The following is a 16,643-nucleotide window of genomic DNA, read 5'->3' on the forward strand; positions in this document are numbered from 1 at the left end:
ACTGGAAGCAGAGCAAAGCTCTACCCAGGGGAAGACACAGGGTTTACTGGTAGGGAAACCGAAACAGTGGAAAATACATAATATGGGATTGCCGTCAGGGAATGCACGTTATCAACCACGTTATGGACCGATTAGCCCAAATACACGGGCTCACCTGAAAAATGGCATACCACAAGTAATGGGCCTGGTAGTGAATTTCTACGTGAAACTCGGCAACCGATGAGTGCTGAAGGTTAGAAAGATGGGTTTGTCAGATACAGGGAAGGGTTAGGGTAGGGTTAGCATCAAAAAGCGCACATTATCACCTTTAGGAAGGGGAAAGGCGCTGTGTCCAAGCGTTACACCCAGCCAATTGCCTGCAGTTTACCTGTTCGTACCCGATAACACATGGGATGAGATTGTAGAATCTTACAAAGGTATTGGGTGTAGCCCAGTCTGCTGCTCTACAGATGTGTGTTAGAGAGAGGCACCATTCGCTAGTGCCCAGGAGGATGCAACACTCCTAATGCACACCATGGGTTTGGTATGCCAATGAAATGGCATCCACAATTAAAAGGGCAATCCTCTGTTTGGAGACAGCCTTCCCCTTCTGTCCCCCAAAACAGACAAAGAGCTGCTCAGAGCACCTGATGCTCTCTGTGTGGTCCAAGTAAGCATAAAGGGAGGCACCTACCGTACACGCAACAATAATGCTGGATAAGCCTCGTCACGAGGGAGCGCCTTCAAGTTCACGACCTCACCACCTGATTCCTAAAAGGGGTACTGGAAACTTTGGGCACATAGCCAAGGCAATTCCAGGCATGTTTCGCTGACAGAGAATGCCTGCAGGCCCCCAACCCTCTTGGTGGAAGTGAGCGCAATCATGTGGGCCATCTTCAAAGAAAAAGTGCTTAACTCAACTGATTTTAGAGGCTCGAAAGTGGCTCTCCATAGAGCCAGCAAAACTACAGAGATTTCCCAAGAGGGAATAAGGTGCAGCCTTGGAGGATTTAACCTCTTGGTGCCTCTGAGGAACCTGATAATTAGGTAGTGCTTCACTTAAGGACTTACTGTCCGCTGCATTGTGATGTGCTGCTATGGCGGCAAAATACACTTTAAAGGTGGAGGGGGACAGCCGTCCCTCCAACCTATCCTGCAGGAAGGAAAGCACCGACCCGACTGTGCATCTCTGTGGGTCTTCACATCGGGAAAAACACCAGTTCGCGAACAGACGGCACTTCAAAGTTTACAGCCGCCTCGTCGAGGGAGCTCTGACTTGAGTGATAGTGTCTATCACCACTGGTGATCGTCTACTTAAGTCTTCCGTGTCCTGTCCAGGGGCCAGACCTGGAGACTCCAGAGGTCTGGGGGAAGGTGCTAAATTATGCCCTGCCCCTGAGAAAGAAGGTCTTTCCTCAGGGGAATTCAGCCGGGAAGTCCAGGTGGGCCAGTTTGGCGCAACCAGCAGGACCTGTTCTTTGTCCTCCCTGACTTTGCACAATGTATGTGCAACCAGGCTCACTGGGGGAAACGCAAATTTGCATAGGCCCCGGACCCAGCTGTGTGCCAGTGCGTGCGTACCGAGAGGGGCCCCAGGCAGGGAATACCACAGCGGGCAACGGGAGGATTCCTGTGAAGTGAACAGGTTTACCTGTGCTTTGCCAAATCAATTCCAAATCAGTCTCCACTGTCTTTGAAGCGTCACTCGTCATGAAAGCACGTTCAAGTTCAACTAGGAGATGAGTGGCCCGCAGTGACTTCAGTCACTGCTGACTCCAAAGGAGGAGATGGCGAAAGAGTCGCAACATGCAATGTGAATGCCTTCCGGACCAACACATACGATCAACGGCCGTAACCTCTACAGGGCCGGCAGTACCTCTAGCAACTTGAGGCGGTTAATTAGTTTGAATGCACCCTTTTAGATCTCCCGCTCTAGTGTAGATAGAGTGCCATTTGAAATGAAAACTAGATTGGAAAATGTATCCAATTTTTGCATGCAGCAGTTTCCAATAAAGTTACATAAAATTTTTGTTAACTCAATTGTTGCGGTCTGTCTCTGTCAGGGGGCCCAGGTGACGTGTTTCGTGGAGAAGTGTCCACCGACAGCATGTCTGAATCCCGTGACGCCCAAAGGCTCATGCTGCCCCATGTGCCTCAACCAGCCTTCACAACCACAGGATACAGAGCATCACGTATAACCTCAGGACACTTAACCCATGTGACCTTGTGCTCATGCCTCCATTTGGTATATAGTTGTGTTTCAGGTTTTTGTTGTTGTTTGTCATGTATTGGTTTTTTTGTTTGCATATCCTCAGAAACCCACTACAAAGAACCAAAAATACACTGCCTTAAAAAGTATTTGAACAGATGAATGTGGGACCCTGTTTTCCTCCTCAGGCCTGTTAACCGGGAGACGACTACATTTTTAATTAGCAAGACCAGAGATGGGCGACTGCGGTTCTAGAGGAATGTTTATCTGCAGAGTTCAGCTTCGTCCCTAATCAAACATGCCTGGAAAAGCCACAGTCTTCAGGATTACTTGAACATTACAGGCAGGTGCACTCAAAACAAATATGTTGGCCTAAATGTAAGAATACCATCCATTTGGATCACAGAGTTGTAAGATAAAGTATTAAACTGCATATTTGTCAGTCATACATGAAACTATGTGGAATCTAAGCTATTTGAATGAATTCATTAAAAAAATATGATTATTTAAATAAAATAAAATTAATGCAAATGGTTAATAATAAACTTTGCCATGATTTTTTTAAATGCAGAATGTATGACTGACAAATATGCATCACAATCTAAATGGATGTAAATTTTATATGCAATCCTAAATTTAAAACCTAAATATATTTTGAGTGTGTGTTTAATTGTGGGTGGAGCTGAACTCTGCAGGACAACTCTGGTCGAAGCATTCTCAGGCTGGAGATGCTGCAGAACTGGTGCTATCATTTAAGTGATTTACACGAGTCTTACGAGTGTTGTTTTATGCATTTAATTGTTTTGCAATATGCAATGCATCATACAATATATACACTCATTATGTGCTTTTTAAAACCACCATTTGAGCGAAAACTTGTCGTTTTGTAGTTACGCTTTAAAAAATTAAACGTTACTTTTACTTTGTTGCATAGTATGATATTCTGGACATATGTAGAACATTAGTTCCCACTTTGTATCTTCCTCTCATATGGAGAAAATGTGAATACCTTGAAAACAATCTTTGCAATGGGGAAAACAACTCTACTGATCACCAAATGTTTGTTTCCCTTGGCAACTGCGGGTTTTCTGAGACCTGGACTTTGGGCTTTATCTTGACAGAAAGCTGTTATTGATGTTTTTGGTTTGGGAGCGACGGAGGTGAAGAGTTTGGGAAGTGCAGCACTGATCTGAAGTCAGGCTCTTATCTAAAGTGTTACTCTACTTTTCTATAACACTCCATTCTACCAGCACAGTATTTATATCCTTGTCATGAATGAAGGTCCAGATGTTTCCTTTCTTTTCAAACAGTGTTTAGAGATGTACACAGTTCTGCCTCGTCGCAATACATGGCCTAATGGTTAGAGAGTCAGACTTGTAACCCAAAGGTAGTGGGTTTGATTCTCAATACCGGCAGAGCCGCAGTGAAGGGCTGCCCACTGCCTCGGGTGTGTGTGTCCACGGTTTGCAGTGTGTGTGTTCACTACTCCTAATGTGTGTGCACTAACTTGGATGGGTTAAATGCAGAGGACCAATTCTTGAGTATGGGTTACCATATTTGGCCTTTATGTCACTTCCTTTAAATAATATTGTACCATTTGAACTGGTTCATAAGAGTCATTGGTTTGTGAGTCGGTCTGCACTGCTCATGCTGTATGTTTGAGGACTTCAGTGTTGTCTATGAGTTTTTGTCATTACTTTCAAGCGCCCAGTATTTGTCATGTTCAATGCAGACTAAAGACTCAACGTTTTGCTTTGATCCTGTAGAAAAACTAGTTTAGTAGTTTACTACCGGTCGAAAGTTTGGAATAATTAGAAATACAAAAGTTTTTTTTTGTGTGGAAGTTTCTTGTTTATGCATTTATTTGATTAAAAAAAAAACACATTAAAAACAGTCATAATGTGAAATATTAATACAAAAATCTATTTTAATAAATGTAAAAATGTAATTTATTCCTGTGATCAAAGCTGAATTTTCAGCATCATTATTCCAGTCTTCAGTGTCACATGATCCTTCAGAAATCATTATAATATGATTTGATGCTCAGTTATTATCAATTATTATTGGTGCTCAAATGTTTATAATGGTTCTTATTAAATTTTTCGTCATTTTTTCAGGATTCTTTGATGAATGGAAAGTTCAAAAGAACACTATTTATTTGAAATAGAAATTATTTGTTACATAATAGAGTGATTTCTGAAGGATCATGTGACACTGAAAACTGGAGTAATGATGCTGAAAATTCAGCTTTGATTTAAATTGAAATAATATATTACAATATTACTGTTTTTACTGTATTTCTGATGAAATAAATTCAGCCTTGGTGAACAGAAGAGACTTCTATCAAAAACATAAAAACATTTTAATTATTGCAACTTTTGACCAGTATGTCTAGTTGTAGTAGTTTTTTAGTAGAAACTTGACTCTATGAATTCTACAACTCTTCTTTTGCTGAATGTAAGTTTCCCCTATACTGTATTGTAACAAAGGCCAATCGTGCATCTGTTTTGTTTAGTGGACTAATAAGAAGTCCAAGCTGTGTCAGTTTGGTTGAGTCTTTGGAAGTGTCACTGAAATGGAAGCCGTACCTGAGCTGAGGACTGCAGTGTCTCTCTGCCCTTCTCAAAACATTCCCCTGTATCCTGATGCAACGTCTTCAGCGTTACAGAATGCAGATCATCAGAATCACAGTTTGCTTGTACAGTTATGTTGCCGCTGGTTAGTGATTGGTTAGTGACTGTTATAGTGTTTGACTGTTAGTTTTACCACGCTTGACCTGTGTTCAACTCTTTTATCTCTGTTATGTGACTCTGTGTCAGTGTTTTATTACTCTCAAACAGCCTTCCTTCTTTCCTTGATCTAACAACCTCCTGAAGATCCTCCCCCAAACCAAACTGCCCATCTGCCTTGGAAATGCACTGCCCTGCCAGACTGAACATGCTCAAACAAGTGGGCAAATTGATTCTTATCTTTTGTATTGTATTTTTGCCAAAGACTGTTTGCACTGCAACGTATGCCTTTCAACAATAAAATGGCCACATAAGTATCATTGACTGTTTTATTTCCAAAACTTCACCACATTTATTTATTTACTGTCTATAGCACTTGTTTCAAAGCAGCTTTACATGAATAAACAGGAACATTTATTTCAGTGTTGATTCAATTCAGTTCAATAACAGCATTATCCATCTCAATTCTCATCCAATTCATATTTTGTTCTCATCTAGTGCAGGTAAATCGATAATATTACTGAATATTAATTGTCTGTAAACCCTTTCTTTTAAAATGTGTGAATACTGTAGTTCTGTACAAAGCCCAGTTGATGTGACTGTGCAGTGGGTTCATGGCTTAATCTTGTACATAACAGTTTCAGATTCAGGAAATCTTGTTTGTGGTGAAACATGTACAGTGCATCCAGAAAGTATTCAGCACTTCACTTTTTCCACATTTTATTATGTTACAGCCGTATTCCAAAATTGATTAAATTCATTATTTTTCTCAACATTCTTCAAACAATACCCCATTATGATAATGTGACAGAAGTTTGTTTGAAATCTATGCAAATTTATTAAAAATAAATAATAATAAAAAAATCACATGTACATAAGTATTCACAGCCTTTGACACTCAAAATTGAGCTCAGGTGCATCCTGACGCGAGGAACGGACACGAGGATGCACAAATAAGAAATGAGAAGCATCAGAGGCTGCATCACACATCAGATCTGGTTAACAGAAGCTCAAGCATGCTTGCTTGGCATGTGAGAACCAATGAGGTTCATTGTTACACTGAACGTTTGAGCTTCAGCAAGAACCAATGAGGTTCATTCTTGTGTGTTACACAGAACGTTTGAGCTTCTGCAAGAACCAATAATGTTCCTTCTTGTGTTATGCAGCACATTTTAGCTTCTGCGGGAACCAATGAGGTTTGTTCTCACGTGTCAAGCAGGTTCGGTTGACCTTCTGTTTATGTTCGCTGAAAGTTTATATGTGAATAAAAGTTTAAATTCAATCTGTTCATCATATGAATGTATCTCTTCAGAAAATGTGGACTAACTAACCCGTTCAATCCATATGTATTATTTTAAGTTCCATTTATGAACGTTTTGAAGCATTAAAATGGTAATTGTGTAATCTGTCAATGGAGGGTCAGAAATCTCTCAGATTTCATTAAAAAAAGGGGGGGGGGGCAGTTCTCCTCTGGCCAACGAACGAACAGTGAATGATTATAATTCAGGCAGCATTACAGGTCAGAAGTCAGACTGGATATTATATTATCCATCTGGTTGAAGATTGGAGTCACGCCGGTATGGAGACGGGTTTGTTGAGGATCAGTGCTGATGGCTGTCGTGTCGGTGAGGCCTTCACAGGGGAGAGTCTAGTTGACACAATCTCTGTTGACACTTCAGGGATGCGTTGTGGCCGTGTCTAGGCGCAGGTCCTCCATCTGATCTGGATACGGCCCGGATCCGGCTGACTACCTCATGCGTTGTAAACTCAGTTAACTCACATGTGACAAAGTTCGGTCTGTTTTTTTTTTCAAACCTGTAGATCATTTACTGTTTTAAAACAGGGTTTTAATTGTTACAATTTCTTCTTCGTTTTTTTTTTTTACTTTCAAAAGGCTACATTTCTAAATGGACCAAAATTTGTTAATACAAGTCATGAGTGAGTAACCTGTCCTTTCATTGGTCAGAGTGCACCGGTTTATGTTCCAGGATTCCGCTACTACGAGTCATCCATCAGGATGGATAGACAACAGCTACGTCTTTGTGTGCTACTGTTTCACACAGCGATTTAAGCCCATCCCTCGCTAAATGATATTTTATTAACAAAGTTCGATAGGAACAGGTTCAAATTGCCTAACCAATCAGAAAGAGATAAGGCCTATATATATATATATATACAGAGCCAACTATATGTTTATTGACAGTTGTCTGCGTTGGACCCGCCCAATAGCCGTTATGTCAGAGATCAAACTTTTCCTGTCCGATGACGATTCCATCTTCTCCCAGAATCCTTCGGCGCATTCCGCCGTTACAAGGAGCACCCACACTCCATGACGCCTAGACCTGCCATCACCTCCACTGGTGAGACACCCACCATCTTCCTCATCGTCTTCTTCGGAGTCTTCATACACCTTGGGCCAGCCAAATATACCTGCAATTGAGAAATGGATACTGCTGGAATCAAGGAAAGCACTGATCAGCGCGGACATCCATTTCTCAAGACGTTTGAATAAATCTCAGCTATATTATTTTTATGTACAATCAGCTTGCGCCCCTAATAAATCCTCTTCACCCATAAGGCCGCCAATAAAGCGAACAAAGATCGTAGGGTCCAGAAGCCCCCACCAATGGCCTACAGCAGACCCTAGTGTGAGGATAATCTAATTTGATTATTTGTAAGTGTGAACTCTTGAAACACCTTGTAAAGTTGCATATTTTTGTGTGTTTTGGACAGTTGCTCTGAAATCTGTTAAAATGTCAGTTAGGCATTTTACTTCGCCTTTGCTCCAGGTTAACCCACGATTTATTTTGAGAGGCATCAGCAAAACAAACACTGCTGCTTTTCACGCATCCTATGTAATTACCTTGTGATACAGCCTGGTTCGTTGGGTTGGATTGCTTTCTTTCCACAAGCGAACTGTTGCAGAGTATGTTTTCAGGCGGGCCAAGACCAGTTCGTCCAGGGGATCTCGGACTGCTTTTTTTGGTGCGGATCCGAGTGTGATTGGCGTGTTCATATATGCCTTAACGAATGGAAATAAGGGAGAAATGCGGCAGGTTACAAAACAGGTGTTTGAATGGCAATGTTGCCTTGTGAAAGTGAACCGAATCAAGATAATGTTGCAACATTGTATCAATTTTCATTTAATTTAGTTTCGCAACAAAGCAAACGATACAGGTGTGAAAACACCCTAAAACTAGGGTGACCAGATTTTTCATGGTAGAATACAGGACGGGATGGACAGGCTCTCTCTCTCTCTCCCTCCCTATCATTTCATTCAGTACGATACCACATTGAGTTATTTTTTCACAACTGAGTATAATAACTTAATCAATTCTTTTGAAGATCCTCTTTAAATGTACACGCTTCTTTGACATCTTCGCATCTGACATGATGATCTCCACGTTCTCTAATATCCCACCTTCACTAACGGCAAGTTAATCGATAATGAATTGTAATTGGATGGTAATTTGTTCTCTAAAATATACTATGACGAGATTGGCTACCTTTGATTAGGCTATTATCACGTGACAGAAGACTACTACTAAAGAAGAAATACGGGACAGAACATGATTTTTTCGGGACACTAAAAACTGGATATGGGAGTGTCCTGGGAAAAACTAGACACCTGCTCACCCTACCTTAAACTCATTATTTAAGTGATGAGGGATAGATATCATTATATTTACAAGAGATTGAAGTGCAGGCTGGTGCAATTCTTAACAGCTAGCTTCATTGAGTTTCTCCATCTCTCCCCTCTTAGAACTGAATCTCACAACTGCTCTGTTTTCTTACTGATATCACAGAGAATAGAGGAGACTTTCTCTCTCACTGCCAGGGATAAATGACTCCTGTAATGCACCAAGGCTTCCACAGACAGAAAGCAGCACCGTCCTGTAATATAACGCCATGGTTTTAGGTTAAGTATATTTAAAGAAATAAAGACAGGGTGGAAAAAAAGATCAGCACTATCTTTTCCGCCTCAAAAAAGAGAGCAATCTGTGCAAATGTTTTGTTGGCTTGGAGGAGAACACATTCTCTTCACATGAGATGTTTTCTTTTCAGGGTTCAGTCTGGGATTTGAGCCAAGTTGCACAATTAGGCCACAAAGGCTCCCCATCTGCTGGGCTTGGATATGAGTGTGTAGGTCCCCATAACGTGGCCCCTGACTTTAGAGAGGCTTATCTCTCTGTGGGGACTCCCAACTCACAGAAACGCCTCCAAGTGGATACAGGAGAAAAAGTTTGATGAAAACGACTGTCCAGAACTTCACATGCTCAGAGATTTCACTCCCAGAATCTAGTGCATAATGAATTACACATCTGAAAGTGGAGCAGTAGGGACGATGGATCTTTAGAGGTAATGGTTTCAATGGATGCAAACACCACACAACACCAAAGGAAAAACATAAAGAACCAACATTTTATTTTATAATCCTTTCTATGGTGCACTTATAATGTTAGTAGGGTAAAAAAGAACAAGTCAAAATTTTGAAATAAAAGGCAATTTTCTACCCTGATTTTAGCCCATTTCAAGGGGTCGTATGATGCAATTTTAAAAGTTCATTATTTTGTTTATGTGGTGTAAAAAGATTGAATGTTTTAATGCTCAACAAACAAATAATTTTTTAGATACTGTACATTATTGCTACACCTCTTTTTTCCAGTCTGAGGAGCCCCTCCTTCCGAAAAGCTCCAAGTACTCTGATTAGCCAGCTGACCTAGTGCGTTGTGTTTGGCCGAACACCTCAAGCGTGTGTCGGACCAGCCCCCACAGACCTCCCACTCCTCTAGCATGCCATGTGCCGTAGAGCTGCCGAGTGATGGCGTGGGTCCCTCTAGTGGTGTAACCTTGTGTCTCATTTGGCGCTCCAGATGAGGACCAGATGTCAATCGCTGCATCGGAGAGCGGGTTATTGTCCTCTGGAGAGGATGATGAAGCTGAGCACGTTCCTGAGAGGCACCAGAAGGTTAAATACTTCCAGAACGGGATATACTGGGACCTACTGAGACCTACCTACAGAGAGCTCCCTTCAAGCCGCTTGAGTCAGTCGAGCTTAAGACAGAGAGCAACCGTTAAAGACGCAATTGTATGATGTGATAGTATGTCCCAAAGCTTGTCTACTCTTCTGCCACACACTCAAAAGTATGCACTTTTTCTTCACATAAAGAGTACATTCTTTTAGGGCATAGTATAAGTATATCCCATCAGCTCGGGCCGCACCCGGAGGAGACTGAGACGGTGTGATAGGAAGCGGAAGCGTGGCAGCCGCGGAGGGCTAACAGCTAAGCTAAAGGCTAACCCTTGCAGAACGCCGCTTCCATCCATCTTGCTCGCCAACGTCTGCTCCCTGGAGAACAAAGTGAATTACTTGAAGCTGGATTTAATTACAAATCGAGAGATGAGAGACTGCTGTGCCATAATTCTGACTGAGGCATGGCTAAACTCCTCCATCCCTGACGATGCTGTTAGTATAATAATAATAATAATATATTTATTTTGTATAGCGCCTTTAAAAGTAGCTTTCTCAAAGCGCTTTACAGACAAGCATAACAACAATTGAATAAACACAATGAAGATACAATAAAAAATAAAATAGAATAAAAAAAATAAAAAAAATAAAAAAATAAATAAACACATAAAATCAAGTTCAGGTAAAAGCAATCCTAAAATAAAGAGTTTTAAGACGAGATTTAAAAGTCACTAGTGTATTTGCTTCCCTGATGTTGGCCGGGAGAGAATTCCAGAGCTTAGGAGCATAGACGGAAAATGCTCGGTCACCCCACGTATGAAGCCGTGTCTTCGGAACAACCAAAAGACCACTCTGTGAGGAGCGCAGATTGCGACGTGGTGTGTATGGAGTATGGAGGGGCTAACAACTTTCCGGAAAACTGCAGGATCTGTGTCAGCATTACAGGACTGTTTTGAGTGCACGGACTGGGGCATGTTCAAGGAAGCTGCAACTGAAAACCAATACACCAACGTAGAGGAGTATGCTGAATCTGTGTCTGCATACATCCTGAAATGCATGGAGGATTTCTCTGCTACCAAGACCGTCATCACACGGGCAAATCAGAAACCCTGGATGACCAATGAGGTACGTGCAATACTGAGGGTACGAAATGCAGCGTTCAAGTGTGGGGACAGAGAGGCGCTCAGATCAGCCAGAGCCAACCTGAACCGTACCATCAGAACAGCAAAGCGCTCCTATGGTCAGAAAATCCAGGGATTCTTCCAGGACCCGACAAACACCAGACGCATGTGGCAAAGCATCCAGACCATCACAGATTACAAGGCTGCTCCTTTACCCTGTGAGGACAACATAGACTTCCTCAACGCACTCAATAACAACTTTGGTCGGTTTGCAACACTCCTGTGAGGAAATCCACACCTCACTCAGACGAACAGGCACTCAGACTTGAGACAGCTTATGTCCGGAGGACATTGAGAAGACTGAACGCACGAAAAGCAGCGGGCTCCGATAACATACAGGGATGGGTGCTCAAAGACTGTGCTGACCAGCTGGCTCATGTCCTCCTGGACATATTTAACACTTCGCTGACCTATGCTGTTGTTCCATCCTGTTTCAAGACTGCCACCATCATACCAGTGCCCAAAAAAACAATTTCATCACTCAACGATTACCGCCCTGTCACACTTACTCCCATCATCATGAAGTGCTTTGAGAGGCTGGTGAAGGATCACATCATCTTCAAACTCCCCCCATGGTTTCGTACTGAGCCCACTGCTCTTCACCCTGATGACCCATGAGTGCCGTGCCAGGTTCAGTACAAACCACATCATTAAGTATGCGGACGACACGACAGTGGTGGTTCTCATCAGGGATAATAATGAACTGGCCTACAGAGAGGAGGTAAAACACCTGGTGGAATGGTGTGACACAAACAATCAAATCCTGAATGTCAACAAAACAAGAGAGATTGTCGTTGACTTCAGGAAAAAACAGCCAAGTCACACCCCCCTCCTCATCAACAACGCCGCAGTGGAGCAGGTGAGCAGCATCAAATTCTTGGGGGTGCAGATCACAGACACTTTGACCTAGTCTCTCCACACCTCAGCTCTTGTAAAGAGAGCACAGCAGCGTCTGCACTTTCTGCGTCGGATGAGAAGGGCAAACCTCCGCCCCCCATCCTCATCACTCTACAGAGGCACAATAGAGAGCATACTGACCTGCTGCATCTCTGTCTGGTTTGGGGCCTGTAACACCTCAGACTGGAAACGTGTAGAGTGGTGAGGACAGTGGGGAAAATCATCAGGAGAGCACTTCCTTCCATCCATGACACTGCTTGCAGACGCTGCCTGACCAGGGCTCAGTCAATTTCAAAGGACCCCTTCTACCCCAACCATGGACTGTTCTCCCGGCTGCCCTCTGGCAAGAGGTTCAGCAGCTTCAAATGCAGAACATCCAGATTTCACAACAGTTTCATCCCCCACGTCATAAGACTGCTAAACTCCTAATAATACCTCCCCCCATACATATGACACGAGTCACTTACATGGTCACTGTGAACCATATTTGAAAAGTAATTTTAATGTTATATTGTCCATGTATCTGTTTTTTTTACTGCAATACATCCTGCTGCTACAGATATTTGCACTAGTCATAATTGTTTCATAATTGTTAAAATGTTATACTGCGCATATTTTTATATTGTTCATACTTATATTTATACTGTCTTTTTTTTCGGAGACTTGCAACGAAATATCGCTCAACTGTATATTGTGAATGTGCAGTTGAATAACAATAAAGTCTGTCTAAGTCTAAGTCATAAGTAGGCAAATTGAGACCCAGCATCAGAGAAACTCTTTGTCTGCTTTGGATGTTAGCAGAAGGGAAAGGCTGTCTCCAAACAGAGGTTGGCCCACTGGATAGTGGATGACATCGCCTTGGCGTACCAGACCAGACTGAGGGCTCACTACACTCAGGGTGTTGCCTTCTTCCTGGGCATTGATGCATGGCGCCTCTTTGGCAGACATCTGCAGAGCTGCGGGCTGGGCGACACATTCGCAAGATTCTACAATCTCCTAGTGAAGCCAGTTTCTTCCTGTTTGTTGGGCACAAAAAGGTAATGTGTGGGAAGGCTGGCTCTGTGTTTCTCTTGCAGTGCCATTCTCCTTTAATGGGGGGATACAAGCACCTACTTGCACTTCAGGTGAGTTCGTAAATTAAAATTGGTTCTCAAACACTTTATCTGAATAAATAAAGGTTAAATAAAACAAAAAAAAGTTCCCCACTTGGCGAACCCTGAATCGAGTTCCTCCAGCATCCTTCGGCATGCATCCGACTCCAGGCCCAGTACTCATGTGCATGATGCCCATATGCTGTGAATCCCCATGGGTAATCCCATATGTGTACTGCTACTATCCACGATACGATTTCCCTGTCGGTAAACACGTGTATTTCCCTGGGCAGTTATGCTCTGCCCTGTCTCTTTATCTGTATCCAGCAAGCAATAGCCATCATTTCACCATCTGGGTTAACTATAGACCCAATTTAGTCTGACTATGAGTAACCCACTTCTAGCCAAAATAACCTTAAATTTGGTTACATGTCGTTTTTGCTAAAATAACTTGCAAGATGTATGATATTCCATCATGTAAGCAAAGTCAACAGTAATTTCAGTGTTTGGTTTCATTTCTTTGACATGTTCTATGCGTAGCCTGTGCATCTGTACTTGGGCTATGATTAGACATCTATTACATTTTCACTGACAGCCTTGTTTTAGCCTAGATGTTTGGATGCCTATTAGACGTCTTTTAAACGCAAAATTGCTTGCTGGGTAGTAGCTCCTCCCTGGCTAGGCAGGACCTACCGCAGAGATCTTCCATATATAGTACTGCCCCACGGGTCAGTCCATATGTGTAAGCTCCACACGTTACCTCCCTTCGGGCAGGGCGTGGTCTCCGTAGAGTTCCTCTCCATTGGATTAGGCACGTTTCCCCAGCAATAACAACACTGGTCATGGATTAAAATCGTGGGAATTGAGATCCGAAGCACTCTTCGATGTGAAATGTCACGATAAGAGGAACAGCAGCTACGACCATCTCCAGAGTAAGGCCTGTCCCTTTCATCCCTTTAGTATGGAGGACTACTCTCATGGGCTTACATGGGGGAGTGGGTAGGTTACAACTACAGTATGTGAGAGAAGTTGCCAAAGGGCATGCTACAGCTTGACAGCATCTGCATCTCCAACACTCATAACAGTTCAGTGGCTGTGGCACTTTCCATAGGGACCCCAATACATCAGTACCGACATAACGTCAAACATGACTGACTGAATGGGAACGTCTAGGTTACTAATGAATGGCTGGGATCCCTGTCTCGGCTCCTCAGAAAAACATGAATGAGAAGTGCGTGCTGTGAGTATTTATACCTGTATGTCCGGGTAGGAGTGGGTCAGCATGCAAATCTCGTTGGCCAATGTCCATTGGCTTGTTTACAGTAGTTACCACTTGAAGGTGATTGGGCTCCCAGGCGAGACCCCAATACGCCCGTATCAAAGGTAACGTTTAGACGATTTTGGTCGAGGTGATTTTACAAGTCTGGATCAGTGTTTTCTGTTAGACAGAATGGGAGGCTTTGTAACTCTGCAGATCGTCAACATGCACAAAAAGAATGTTTGATTCTGATTGGTTGACAAACATTCTAAAGTGTGCAGTATGCCCACCCACTTTTTCAGCAGCATTCATACTGGGAAAAAAAATTCTCCATATGGATTTTTTTAAAAGTCTTCGTTGAAGCGTTCTAAGCCATGAACAAAACCAACCAAGAGGTGAAAAACAACATTACAACATTTATTTAAAGCAAAAAAGTATCAGACAAAAAGACAAAGTTACAAGACTGTGAACTGTGAAAAAAATTACAATTTCATGAAGATTTAAAAACAAAGGTGAAATATAAAACTGTTTATTTAAAGTTGTTGATTTTATCTATAGATAGGCTACAATATGAAGAAGGCCCCATGCCGCTACGCGTGGGCATTTTAAAGTTGTCCATTTAGGACATGTCATTTTTGCAATAAAGACATTTTAATTAAGGAGTGCCTCGGCTATCAGAGATATCTTTTCTCTACACTGCCTCTTAAGATGTTCTACCTTGGACCGAAGAGCACCCAAATCAAACTTAAAAAGGATTGAGCACGTCATTCATCTTGAATCTATAGGCTACAATATGTTTTAAGTTAATTGCAAGTGTGTGTATATATATATATATATATATATATATGTGAATATTTAATTATTTTTACAGCTTAGTGAGACTCAATTACAGCATTTATGGTGCTCACCACAGCTCTCTGACCTATGGAAGAATTTTCTGTACAGCATCATGGGTAATGTAGTTTTTGACCACAAATTCCGCTGTTAAACAGAATAGTAACAGACAACGAACAGTCTCGTATTTTTAATGCAAAACAAAGTTATAGGATTATTTTAAAAACAAGTTGAAATAATGTGAACAGATGGCTTCACCAAAAGCATATACCATTGATTAAAATAATATGATTTTAATAATTTTAATAATTATTTTAATAATTATTCTATGATTCTAATAATTGATTATTGATCCTATGGAGCAATGGAGTTTTTACTTCTGAACCCTGACTATTGTACTCTGAGTACTGCAGGGATGACATGTTTTTGTAGGCCAAATATTAGCATTTTAGCACATTTGGTTCAATCATCCTGAACTCAAAAAGTTTTTCTCAAGTGTTTTTTTGTTAAATGCCTGAAATAAGGTCTGTGTTGAAAACAAGCTCAAGATATTTTACATTTTAATACATCGACATAAAATACATCAGAAAGACCCCTTGCGATTTTGAGCTTGAGCTTGAACAAGGCAGTTGCTAAACGACACTATTTGTTGATGGACACATTAAACATCACGGCGAATAGGTAAACTCACTAGTTACTTTCACAGCTTCATTGTCTCTAACTATTCATGCAAACTACTAGCAAGCTATTCTAACTCAAACTATTCTAATATGGAAAACATTTTTAAATAAAGACTGAAAGAGTTGTCAGAAGCTTAGTGATTGTGATGTTGAAGTCATGTGACCGTGGTGCATCGCATTTAAAGCCTACGGTTTTGCTTTTGACTTCTGCTGATTGTATTTGGGCTTCAAAATTCATAAAAATTGTGTTTACTTATGAAAACTATCATGATAAACAAAACATGTTAGAATCATAAACTTTTGTTGGTCACAGGGCTTATTTTCTGCAATAATTTTCTGAGGAATCAGTACCAGACAAAACTCTTAATATAATTTTTCCATTGGCTTTTACCCTATAACCTTGTCTGCTGTTTTAAATAACACTTCCAGTCACCTTATCTCACTATGGAAATTATTTGCTTCCCAATAGGCCATTTTAATGTCCATATAAGAACGCCTTCAAAATCTCATACATCCGTACCTACTTTGCAATGAATAGCTAAATCATCATCACTCCTCACTGTATAAGGCTAGGGACGCATGCAGTTAGGAAGCATGAATAGAATGGGCAAAGATTCTGAGTAGATTTAAATGCCTTTTATAATGTATTATAAATTGATGGAGTTTATAATCGGATTTTAATCCATTGTTGATTTCATTGATCTATTTGAATTTTGAGGGGAGAGTCTCGATTATAAAAAGACATCTAGAAAAAAAAGAAGGGGAAAAAGTTTGTGCCCTTGCAGGGAGTTGTTAGACAGTTGCTTAGTGATG

At 41.5% G+C, this 16,643-nt stretch overlaps 1 protein-coding gene across 1 annotated transcript in view; it reads left to right on the forward strand.

The window, feature by feature from the left end:
* pxdn (peroxidasin) overlaps positions 1-5,278 on the forward strand; it is an 81,849-nt gene extending 76,571 nt beyond the window's left edge. Inside the window, exon 23 of the mRNA XM_079633430.1 lies at positions 2,043-5,278. Within this exon, the coding sequence (XP_079489556.1) occupies positions 2,043-2,177 (135 nt within the window). The 3' untranslated portion in view covers positions 2,178-5,278. The remainder of the gene's footprint in view (positions 1-2,042) is intronic.
* The last annotated feature ends 11,365 nt before the right edge of the window (positions 5,279-16,643 follow it).

This window comes from Phoxinus phoxinus (genome assembly GCF_949152265.1).
Source record: "Phoxinus phoxinus genome assembly, chromosome: 13".
NCBI lineage: Eukaryota > Metazoa > Chordata > Actinopteri > Cypriniformes > Leuciscidae > Phoxinus > Phoxinus phoxinus.